The sequence below is a fragment of the Lontra canadensis genome, unplaced genomic scaffold (genome assembly GCF_010015895.1).
Source record: "Lontra canadensis isolate GAN:19392208 unplaced genomic scaffold, GSC_riverotter_1.0 scaffold83, whole genome shotgun sequence".
Taxonomy (NCBI): domain Eukaryota; kingdom Metazoa; phylum Chordata; class Mammalia; order Carnivora; family Mustelidae; genus Lontra; species Lontra canadensis.
The window spans coordinates 1,102,953-1,115,193 of NW_022631077.1; the positions used below are offsets into that span (position 1 = coordinate 1,102,953).

The 12,241-nt window shown below is 37.3% G+C and overlaps 1 protein-coding gene and 1 non-coding gene across 2 annotated transcripts; both read right to left on the reverse strand.

Annotated features, from left to right (window-relative positions):
• Positions 1-7,411: 7,411 nt before the first annotated feature.
• RPS20 (ribosomal protein S20) lies at positions 7,412-8,756 on the reverse strand. The gene is made up of 4 exons (XM_032882583.1): positions 8,632-8,756; positions 8,325-8,424; positions 7,958-8,031; positions 7,412-7,630 (listed from the first exon to the last, which is right to left on the reverse strand). The coding sequence occupies exons 1-4, from the start codon at positions 8,632-8,634 to the stop codon at positions 7,448-7,450; spliced, it is 360 nt and encodes a 119-aa protein (XP_032738474.1). The 5' UTR covers positions 8,635-8,756; the 3' UTR covers positions 7,412-7,447.
• LOC116882355 lies at positions 8,099-8,165 on the reverse strand. Its single transcript, XR_004385635.1, has one exon. It is a non-coding gene; the product is annotated as a small nucleolar RNA U54 (small nucleolar RNA).
• Positions 8,757-12,241: the final 3,485 nt, after the last annotated feature.

The following is a 12,241-nucleotide window of genomic DNA, read 5'->3' on the forward strand; positions in this document are numbered from 1 at the left end:
GTTTTAAGAGACAAAAATACTTTCTGCTCTTGTGGGCCGTCCCTCATTTTCTTTAAAGAAAAGTTTAATGGGATTTGCCTTTGGAAAACACTTAAGCTCACGGTGTTGACTCTTGAAGAAATGAAAACACTTGAGACTTGATAATGTACAATGTGCTAAATTGTAAGTGAACAGATAATGAATATTATATGATTAAAAACACCTGTCAAAATGCTTATAGGAAAACAGTGTCAAAAGTTCTTTCTAAAAAATACTGCAATTTTGTAGAACTATATTTTTCACTATTTATTATGGTCTTTTGGTTGGGCTTTAACTAGGTAGAGATCTTACTCTCCTCAAGCTTTTCTGTGAGAATGCAATAATTAATAAAAATAAAAGGAAACAAATGTTTGGAATCTGTTTCCTTGAGTGTTTCTTTTGCCAAGTTGTTCCTCTTGCCTCTAAGGCAAGAATTGGACTTTCTACGAATTTATTTCACTTGTGACTATGATGCCTGTGTATCTTGTCAGGCATACACACAGTCATTTAAACTTATATATTTGCTTTTTATTAACTATCTACTTAACTGTGAAAGTGGTCACCACTGAATTTTAGTCGATTCCTAAGCAGAAAAAAAAATTTCTTAAATGCAGTTGTATTCAGGGTACTCTGCAGCAGATATGAGTGAGACAAATTCAAGGGGCCACATTTTCAGATACATTTCATTTTCTGAAATTCAAATTTATTAATTTCCAAATATTGAAATAGCTATGCCAAGCACTGACCTAAGCACATGAAAAATATTACCTCATTTCACCTTCCAATAACTGTGTGAGGCATTTATTATTTTTATTCTCATTTGACTAATGAGAAAATTAAGATACAAGAGTGTAAGTAACATACTCAAAATCTCAGTTAGAAAAGAGCTCAGCCAAATTTGGAACCCAGATGATCTGGTTCAGGAGCCCCTACCCTTCAGCACAATGCTATTCTTTCTTCTTAATGAGAACTATCCTAGATGGGTTATCTGTATAAAATAGATGTTCAAGAAAGTTTAAGAATCAGTTAACTCTCAGCCAGGATTGCAGAATGAGCAAAGAGAGTTGCTTCAACTCTGCCTAGAGACCTCACTAAAATTATCATAGAGGAAAACCAAGGAATAAATAAATAACAAAATAGAAAATGGAAACAGATTTGTGAGTTCAACAACTTTCTGGAATTCAGAAAAACCATTTTGGCCAAATTCTTTGGTCAAGGAATTCACAGGGGAAATTAGAAACTATTGTGAGACAAAGGAGAATGGGAAAACGGTAAGTCAAAAGTTATGAGATGAAGTGAATGCAGTACCACAGGGAATATTATAGGTGTAAATGCTTACATTTAGAAATAAGAAAGTCTCATATCAGTATCCTAATTTTATATCAACTAGAGAAAGAAGAAGAAACTCAAAGTTAGCATGAGGAAAATAATACCAAAGATCAGAGCATAAACAAAATAGAGAACAGAAAAAACAAAACAAAACAATAGGGATATCGATAAAACTAAGAAGAGTTGGATGGTTGAAATGATCAACAAAATTGAAAAACCCTGAGCTAGATCACTTGAAAAAAAAAAAAGAGACTACTTCAATAACTAAAATTAGAATTGAAATATGGGACATTACAACTAATCCCACAGAAATGAAAAGGATTGTAAGAGAATACTACAAACACTTATATGCCAACAAATTGAATGAACTATAAGAAATGGATCAATTCCTAGAAATATACAACCTGCTAAGACTGAATCATGAAGAAATAAAAAATTTGAACAGACTAGTAAAGAGATTGACTCTGTAATAAAAAATCTGCCAACAAACAAAACCCCAGGATCAGACGGCTTCACTGGGGAATGCTATCAAACATTTAAAGAATTAACACCAATCCTTCTTAAACTTCTCTAAAAAACTGGAGAAGTGAACACTTCCATACTCCTTCTGTGAGGACAGAATCATCCCAATACCAAAGCCAAAAACACCGTAAGAAAACTACAGACTCTATACAAAATTGAATCATTACCTGGTACACCTAAAACACATTTAAGAAGTTAAAGGTCAATTATACCTCAATAAAAAAATAAAACTATAGACCAATATCCTTGATAAATATTGATGCAAAAATCCTCAGCAAAATACAAGTTCATCAGCACATGAAAAGAATTATACACTATGACAAGTGGGATTTTTTCCTGGAATGCAAAGATGCCTCGACCCTCACATATTGGGTCAAATGGTTTTCAATCAGGGTGCCAAGACCCTTCAGTAGGGGAAAGGAGAGCCTCCTTAACAAACGGTGGTGGAAAAACTGGATATCAAATGCAAAAGAATGAAGCCATATACAAAAATTTCCTTATATCTTTTTACAAAAACTAACTCAAAATTGATCAGACTTAAACTAATGCCTAAACAACAAAAATCCCAGAAGAAAACACCAATGAAAAGCTTCATGGCATAGGATTTGGCAATGATTTCTTGGATATGACACCAAAAGCATAGGAAACAAAAGTAAAAATAGACAAATGGGACTATATCAAACTTTAAAAGGCCTGCGCATCAAAGGAAACAATCAACAGTGAAAAGGCAACCTACGGAATGGGAGGAAAATATTTGCAAATTACATATCTAATAATGAGTTAAATATTCAGAATATAGAAAAAACTCCTACTACCCAACAAGAACAAAATAACCTGACGAAAACATGGGCAAAGAACTTATACAGACATTTCTCCAAAAAAGATACAGAAATGGCTAACAAGTCTAAGAAAAGTTGCTCAACTTCGCTAATCATTAGAGAAATGCAAATCAAAACATAGTGTAATACTGCCTCACATCCATTAGGATGTCTACTATCAAAAAAAAAAAAAAAACCCAGTAAATGTATTTTTGAGGAGGTGGAAACATTGGAATCCTTGTGGGAATGTAAAATAGTGCTGCCACTATGGAAAAATCAAAAAATTAAAAATACAGTTATACCATATGATCCAGCAATCCCACTTCTGGGTGTTTACCTAAAAGAATTTGAAAGCTGGGTCTTGAGAGATAGTAGTACTCCTGTGGTTCACCGCAGTATTGTTCACAATAGTCAAGAGGTAGAAGCCACTCAAATGTTCATGGAGGGATAAATGAATAAAGAATGAATAAATGTGGCATATACATGAAATATTATTCAGACTTCAAGAAGAAAGAAATCTTCTATGGGACGAGGATGAAGCGTAAGGACATTATGCTAAATGAAATAAGCCAGTCAGTCACAAAAAGAAATACTCTATGACTCCACTTCTATGAGGTACCTAAAGTTGTCAAAGTTTAGGAACAAACTAGAAAGGTGGTTGCCAAGGGCTGGGGGGAGGGGAGAATGAGGAGTTTTTCAATGGGTATAGATTTTATTAAGCAAGATGGAAAATTTCTGGAGATCTATTGCATAGTATTGTGAACATACTTAACACTACTAAAATGAAAAAAAAATAGAGTCCTATCTTTTCAATTTAGACAGTGAAAAATTTGTGTATGAAATATTATGATGTCTGGGATTAACTTCAAAATAATCTGAAGGTTGCTTGGGGGAGAGGGTGAAAGTTGGGTCAACTGGCATCAGTTGACAATTCTTAAAGTTGAGTGGGTTCATTATACCATCCCTTCTACAACTATGTATGTTTGAAATTTTCCAGAATGGAGTTAAAATAGAAAAGGGTATCAAAATGAAAAATTAAATCAATAAAAGTGCTAGATGAGAAATTCAAGGAAATATCTCACATTCAATAATGAAAAAAGACTAAAAGAGCATGTGAAAGAAAGCTAAGAGACATGCAGGACCTCCAGGTCATCCAATCAATAGGAGCACCAGAAAGAAAAAATAAACAAATGGAGGGCAGGGATAAAATATTTTTTATCAGATGGATGTTATTGCACTTTCATTACTGGTAGGAATATAAATGGGCAGAAATATGCAAGGCATCAATTTTAGTATCTTAAAATTGAAAATTGATATTCTATGACTGAAATCTCTTCTACCTACCCTAGAATAAGAGCTGCATATAGTAAATGTTCTTAAATAAATGACTAATTCTTGAAATTAACTAATTACTAAATAAATTCTGGTTATTTAAATTCAGGTATATCCATGTAAGGTAAAATTCACTGAAAGAAATGAAGCGTGTGCAAATATAAAACTATCTCCCAGATACATAATTAATGATAAAAATAATTTACAGAATGAATATTCTCAATTATATTTAAAAAGATACAAATTTTATATAGCTAAAGGAAGACTATAATTAGTTTTATGTATATGAAGTTTCAAATAATACAATATTAACTATTTCTTAGGTTGGGTTCTATGTAAAGAAAAAGTTTACAGAACAAAATATATGGAAGGATTCACTTCTCTCAGAGTTTAACTTGCTATAAAAGTGAAATATACTATTCCTAGGATGAAGGAAATAATTCATCTTACTTTCAAAAGATAAAACTGGCTTTGCCAGGTTCTCCAGCATAGTTAGACCTACATGGTCACTTTTTGGGTGAAGGACACAGAAAGGCCATGCCCCCAAGGATTCATGTATACTTCTGCAAATGTCATTTGACCTAATACCACTGGCTAGCAGTGTACCCTATCCTGTGGGAACTGAGGTCCTGGTGTGAGAAACCTATGCCCTTAGCAAGCCAGTCTTGGTTTGGTAGGAATATGTCCCAGAGACAGACAAAGGAACACGCATATATACTCGGATACTTTTAAGTATTTTACACACGAGAACTGAGGCCCAAAGAAGTATTGTATCAAGCTCACATACCCAAATAACCTTTTGAGCAGATCTGACAGCACGGCCATGAATTTTTACTTCTCTTGCCTGTTCGCCCTGTATCTAGTGTTTGCACATTTGCACTTAGGTATCCCTGTCAGGTGAGGAAATGGGATCAGCAAATGGCACAGCCATGGGGAGGACTGGAGACCTCCCATATTACTTCCAATATTTCTTTACATCTCTAATCCATACAAGCTGGCCTTTAACTCTGAATCATTGGCACCATTAGCACTATTTAACCTACCTTTAGTTGTTTTCTATGTATCCCAAGATCCTGCAGGGCTTTTGTTTCCAAGTAGTTTTTAAATGTTTGAAGAATCAAAGATAATAGTAGTTTTAATATTTTAAGTGTTACATTTTGGGTTTATTACAAGCTCTAAATATTACCTATAGTTTAAATACAACTCCAACAATCTTAAGGGGAAAATTACAATTGCTGATATATTAGTTACTTTGGCACATATCAGCTAAAATTCACAAGTGTTAAGGCCACAAAACTGTTCAAATTTTCTGATTTACTGAAGCACCCCTTTCCCTATTCTTTAGTCCTAAGTGGCCATGTTTTCACAGGACTGGCATTTTCTCAACCAATTCTCTGGGTACTGAGTGTATTCCAGATTTCTGTGTTGGGAGTACATTTGGATCATCAAACAAGCTTTTAAGTACTTCTATCTGTGGGCCACATACCAGGTACTTGTTTTAAAATGCTTTTAACACTACCTGAACAGCTCTCTTCAGCCTAGAAAACAGGAAAACAGGCTAGTAGCTCACTACCTGGCTTCTGATTAATAATTCTTTTATGTGTAAACCAAGAACACTAGCTTCTAAGAATGGATCACTGCTTACGTCATACAGCTTATCTATATGCTTACCTTAACTAGACTCATATTGTGGAATTTTTCAAGTACTATGCTTATGGCAGTGTTTATTGAACAGTTACAATAAAATCTTTTAGTTTCCCAAGCTAATTGGTTCATTAAATTATAATTTATTAGTTAAAAAATACCTGGGATTTTGAGTTTATCAACTTGGCATAGTTCTTTCCAGATTCAGTCCCACTCGAATCCCTGATGTCTGAATTATTTTTTGAAGTCTAAAACAAGTAGAATCAAGGACTTGGATACTGGAAGAGATAGATGTGAAATCAATGTTTCAGTGACCCACGTGGCTGTGTGGTGGACCATGGATTGAGAAAGAACCCAAGTTTGCAGGAGGGAAGAGGATTTTCATCTTAATCATGTCAGGTTTGAGCTGCGTGAGGTGCAGGCTGTCTAGTACACAAGCAGATGTACAGAGCAATCTCAGCTGGTCTGAACACACATGGTAACTGAGGACAGTGGACAACGTAGTACAAAGAAGTGAAGATCTAAGTCCAAACCCAGGAAAAAGGCATGTTTCATGACTGTTAATTCTAATCACAATGACTTTTTCTGGTCAACTTTGTAATTTGCAAAAATTGTTATTTCTACAAAATTTTCTCTAGTAGAAAATTAGGCCTATTGAGGATATCCAGAGGATTATACAACCTAAAAAGCAAACATTTCAATACTTTTATGGGACATCAAGAGGATGTTCATTCCATGAGCCCATTTAAATCTCATCTATGCTACTAATAATGCTCCAGTCATCAGGCAAGCCAAACCTCACAGCCAGCTTCCAGATTTGCTCAAGAACAGCATTTAAGAAAATAAAGCATAAACAGTGGACTGCCTGGGTGACTCAGGCGACTGAACGTCTGACTCTTGATTTTCCTCAGGTCAAGATCTTGGCGTTGAGATTAAGCCCTGTCAGACTCCCACATTCAGTGGGGTCTGCTTGGGATTCTCCCCCTACCCTGCCCCCCAAGCAGTCCTGCTCTCTAAATTTTTAAAAATATAAAAAAGCAGAGTCTAGTAGCTAAACAATGTTATCCATTACTGTGTCATAGGGGTCCACCTAAATAAATTTGCTCTACTAATGACACGCTTTTCTCTTAACACACATCTATTAAATGTTTATATATAAACTACACATTAGTATAGCTCCACATTAAAAGAAACTCCAAGGCCTGTATATACAGTTCTATAAATATAATCTAAATACTGGGTCTATTTTTGACCTGTTAATTACAACATTTCTCTGCAAAACTGCTTAATATAAAGGCCAATATTTCCAAAATATTTAACAATTTGCTAAGTTTACTCTAGTGTAATGTCAAGAGAAAGGATGTATTAATTGGCAGAACTTAGTATTTCCCATGTTAGTTACCGGCCTACAAAAGCACCCTGTATCTACTTAAAATCAGAATTTTTGGGATTAAAACCCAGATGTCTTTTGGAAAAGCTCTAATACGCAGCCAGTTATGAACCACCACATTGTATACATTCATCAACGCTAAGGTCTCCATGTATTTAGTTAATACAACTTAGTTTTCAGGTGATGTCAAGAACCAATTGCTTTAGTGGCCTCTTAAGAGATACAATGAAAACAGGACAGACCACCCATCCCTAGAATATTAACCTAATTTTCACTACACAAAAGGTGGACAAGGATTTTGTAGTACAACTCTGTGCTCCTAAAATACGTGGGTATTTAGGAAAAAAGTCAACAAGCCTTAACAACGGATTATCAATTTATTAAAAAGATTGATTTAAGCATCTGCAATGGTGACTTCAACCTCAACTCCTGGCTCGATACTGATGGATGTAATCTGCTTAACAATCTCAGAAGGACTGTGCAAATCAATGAGCCGCTTGTGGATCCTCATCTGAAAACGATCCCAAGTCTTAGAGCCTTCACCACAAGGAGTTTTTCTCGTAGTGATTCTCAGAGTCTGCAACAAAAGACAAAGGAAACCAAGCATTTATGGTTTTATGCTTATCCCTACAACACCTACAAAACCACTACTTCCTTATTTCATTTGTAAATACGTCCCAGAGCATCATTCCTTTTTACGGAAATCACCATCTATCTATGACTGCAAATTAGTTTTCCTCAGCCAAAACAGTGCCCTTATAAAAACACCATACCCCACCCAAGAGAAACAGCAGCAAAGACTTCAACAGTTAGCTGTGAAAATCAGGCACTGGACATGAACCATATTTTACCAACAATTTTTCTTTTAGTTTGTGTTCCTCCCCTCCCCCCCGATTTACTTCACCTTGGTAGGCATCCGAACTGGTCCTTTCACTTTGAGATTCTTTTCTTTTGCGCCTCTGATCAAATCAGCACATACTACAGAAAAATAAAAGCATCTTTTCAGTTCTTTCAAAACAGTCAGAGCGTTAGTAATTTTAGCTGATGCTGGCTCAGAATAGCGTATAAAACTATCATCATCGTTCAACACAGTAATTGTCTCCTCATCGCCAACAAGGGTTTAAGAAACACATTAACAGTTAAGCATAGTTCTTTGCCTTTTCTAAGTTAAGCAACTTGTCACTTGGCCCTGAGTCAATCCTGTACAGCAACAAAAACAAATTCGTTCTATTTTTTGCCCAAAGGTCTCACCCTGAAGATACCATACTGACCCTTTTCCAAAGATTTTACGTTGCGGCTGGTGAGAGTAATTCTAATTCGGTGAATCGCCACCTCCGGTTCCACGGGTGTCTTCCCGGTGTCTTTAAAAGCCTATCATTACACAAACAAAAACAGATTACTTAAAAGCCTGGAAACGACCTTAAGGGACTTCCCAGGCTCACTCTACCATCTCACGACCTCCTCCACAGAGTAAGTGGGGCTCGAATTCCCACCGCTTCCTCCCATCCCGGAATCCGTCCCCAGAAGGGACCGTGTCCCTCCGCGTCCCCAACCACGCAGTGCCGACCCCCGCCTCACCATGACTGCGGCGCGGCTTCCTGACCGACTTGTTCCTCGGCGAGAGCGAACAGCGGTGAGTCAGGAGCAGAAGCGGGGCTTCCAAAGCACCGCTGGACCTGCGACCGCGTCTTCCTCAAAGAGGAAGCCGTGAGGCCTGCGTGGCGCTTATATAGCTGCGCTCCCGTCTGCATCCGGGTCCCGCACGCGCCTCCGCGCTGCCCCGGAAGAGGAATTTCCCTGAGGGCTCCCGAGACGGCTGCTCGAGTCGGGGCTGGAGCACTCGTGGAGTTGGCGGGAAAGGAGTGGCTGTGGGTGCCCCCTTTCGGCCGGGAGGACTTGGAGCCCCGGGAGGCGGCGTCCCCGCCCCTGCAGTTACCATGGTCCTCTGGCCACCTGGAAGAGATGACAGGGAGACTATGACCTAAAATCCGAGAAACTCCTCTTCCTGATGCACCTACCCCTGGCCTCTGCAAAGACTCGTGTAGTTTTTACACTGCAAATGTTGCTTCCTATACAAACCGAAGCACTCTTTCTATGAGCAGGTGGGTAACTTACTCTGAGTTTAACTCACGTAGATATTGGGGAAAATGACTGACCACCTGGTCGTGTTGTTTCAAACCTTTTTCATAGCCTGAAACACATTTTCGGGATATTTCGCCTTCTAGCTTCCCAGAGCGGCAGATCCATCTAATCCGTTTCTAGAAAGCACTGAATTTGGGTTCTTTCCTTCGGAGGAAATTGAGGGCAAAAATGCCTGGCTGCCGGGATTATCCTGTGCATCCGGAGGCCCACCCTGGAGACCTAGGCCGTCTTCCGAACTCTAAAACATGCTATCGCCTCTCTGTCGGATAAGACCCTTCAAGATCTCCGTTATACTGAGTTTATGGGACAAAGTACAGTGGAAAAACCAAGAGCGGTCAACTGTCTTGGGAAGCCAGGAGAAAGCGTAAGGAGGACACATATACTTAAGGATGACAGAGTGGTTAAATGGAAGGAAATAGGTAAGACTGGTTTTGGTACAGGGCAGAAGGAAGAATAAATAACCTCATTATTTTACATGTGAACTGCTGAATGCAGAAGAGTTAATGTGCTCAGACACACAGAACTGGTGAAGGACAGACCTCCGATCCCTCCCATTAGGGCTCCTTCTTGAGCCTTTCCCTTCTGTTCCTTGGAGGGAAATCATACTTAAAGCTTTTATCAAATAATAGCACAAATTTATTTGTTTGGTGATAATTGGGCATAGCTAATAGCTGGCTTTCTTTGGCTCATAAATATATGGATATAGATTTTTCTGCCATTTACCAGTTAATTTAAATATTAAAGTTTGTGTATTTCTAGTTCAGTTATTCTAAAGTGTCATCTGGCTGTAAAAACCATTATTGGGAGAATTTGCAGCAAAAAATCTGAAAATCTGTGGTCTTAGTTTACTAGCTGTAACCTAAATGAGACTTCATAACTCAGGGCTTTAATTCCAGTAGGAATTCCAGTAGGAATGCTTGAGAACTGTGTTTGTGATTTTTTTTTTTTAAAGGAACAAATCTGGTACATTTATTCTGAGGTTTCCCTTCCCCTTCAAGTACTTGAGAAAATGGTGAACAAATTAACTTCCTTGACCTTAGAAAAGAATTTCAGTATAGAAAAAGGCTAATTGTGGCCCAGCATGTAAGGGAAGAATTGTAGATGTGACTAGAACTCAGGAAACAGCTGGTTGAGATAACAGAAAAATGTCATGAAAGCCTATTTTTCAAATTTGTGTTTAGTTGAGACATTTTGTTTTTTTTTATTTTTCTCTTGAAAGTTAACTGCTCCTATAGGCCCCACGTTTTCATTAAAAAGGTAATGTTCTAACATAATGTAAGATATTGGAGAAAAAGTAAAAATTGACAATTTCTCCAAAAGAAGAAAATACAGGTTGCCATCCTTAATGCCTTGGATCAATTATGCATATTATAAGATTATAAGTACTTTGGTATTAACCAAGTTGGTCTTTGGGAACGTTATACCCAAATAGGTATTTCCTCTAGCAGTTTAATGAAGATTTTACTGTGAAAAGGTGGAATTAAATATCCGTTTCATTTTAAAATTTAAAAAAAAATTCTTAGTACCATTGCAAACTTTGTGTTTTCAACATATCTATCCATAGCCTTCCTTTACTGATTTTTGTAGCTCTTTCAAAATGATCTTGTAAAGATTCTTACTATAGGTGTTTGTTCCTGTCTGTGGACAGCCATCTACTGGTCTCTTGCTGCAATGACAGTGTCATCATACTACTTACAAAAGGAAATTAACAGAAGTTTAAAACTACCTAATTCATGGTACACATTATTGGTAAAACAGTAAAGAAAATTTTCAAATGAATGTGTTAAGTGTCTGTTTAGACACAGTTTTATTAGCAGAATTTTTAATCTAAATAACTGTGTTCAAATTTAAGAATAAAGTCTGAAATTTAAGGATAAAAACCAGGAAGTTTAAAACTTACTGTCATGGTTACTCATGTTGTACTGGTAGGAAAGTGAAATGTGGAGGCAATTCCTGGTGGTTTACAAGGATTACATACGAGGATTTAGAACAGTACTGGGTACATGACATTAGCCAGCACTGTACTAATATCAATTTTTTTGATCCTCACATCTACCCTGGAATGTAAGTGCTGTTATTCGTATTTTGTGCATGGGAAGACTAAGGTTAGGTGGCATGCCCAATGTCACAGGAAGAGCTGGTGTTTGAAGCTCTGCAGTCTAACTCCAGAGTTTGCACTCTTACTCTCTCTCCTATGGTGTCTCTCACTATATATTTGGTCTTACCATTATCATTAGTAGCTGTACTTACCCGTGATATATAAAATCCTATTCTGTGAAATAACATAGCATAGCAGGGCACTCTCTATTTTACTTTAGTTGAGGTTAGAAATTTTATTGAGCTACTAATATGTGTCCATTGTAAAATGGAATCCTTATTTTTTAACTCTTTTTTTTGGTTTGAAGCTCTGTAGATACTCAAGGCCAGTTAACTCTATTTGCTCATTAAAATTGTTAAACTGAAGTGAGCAATGGAACAGAACTGGGGACACAGATCTTTTCATTGAGAATGATTCCTATAGAACTTGCCTTGAGTTGGTAATTTTCAATCATGTTTAACTGCAGAGCTCACAGAATTCTCTATAGGGGTAGAGACTGAATGTCTTATCCACTAGACCTCATAGTACTTCTTTTCCCCCTTTCCTTCTCCTGTTCTCAGGCCTGCAGGCCTAGAGATTCTAACATTTCTTGAAATGCAATCTGACAAATTAGTCTACTTCTGTCACATAGTGCCATTTCCTAGTTTTAGCAGAGGACTCCCATAGTCACACATTTGTGATCCTGATATCATGTAAAGGAGCCAGGGATAGATTTACCCATCAATCATTTTTTTCCCTGAGGTTGTGCTTTTCATATTATATAGAATTGGTATCACTTTTTAGAAAATACCATTTGCCTCCCTTAATGGAAGCTATCGCTTTCACCACACACTAATTCTGCTGCATTGCTTGTGTGGTGGACAGCCTCAAATATGGCCCACAGTGATCTCCACTACCTGTTATTCATGCTCCTGTGGGGTCTTCTCTTGAATGTGGAAATGTGCGACT

What these genes read in the sequence shown, in the direction of transcription:
- RPS20 (XM_032882583.1), bottom strand. An exon ending in CGTAAAATCTTTGGAAAAGG is followed by an intron (nt 8,032 to 8,324) that starts GTCAGTATGGTA and finishes ATTTTTCTGTAG; the next exon opens with TATGTGCTGATTTGATCAGA. An exon ending in CAGTTCGGATGCCTACCAAG is followed by an intron (nt 7,631 to 7,957) that starts GTGAAGTAAATC and finishes CTTTTGTTGCAG; the next exon opens with ACTCTGAGAATCACTACGAG.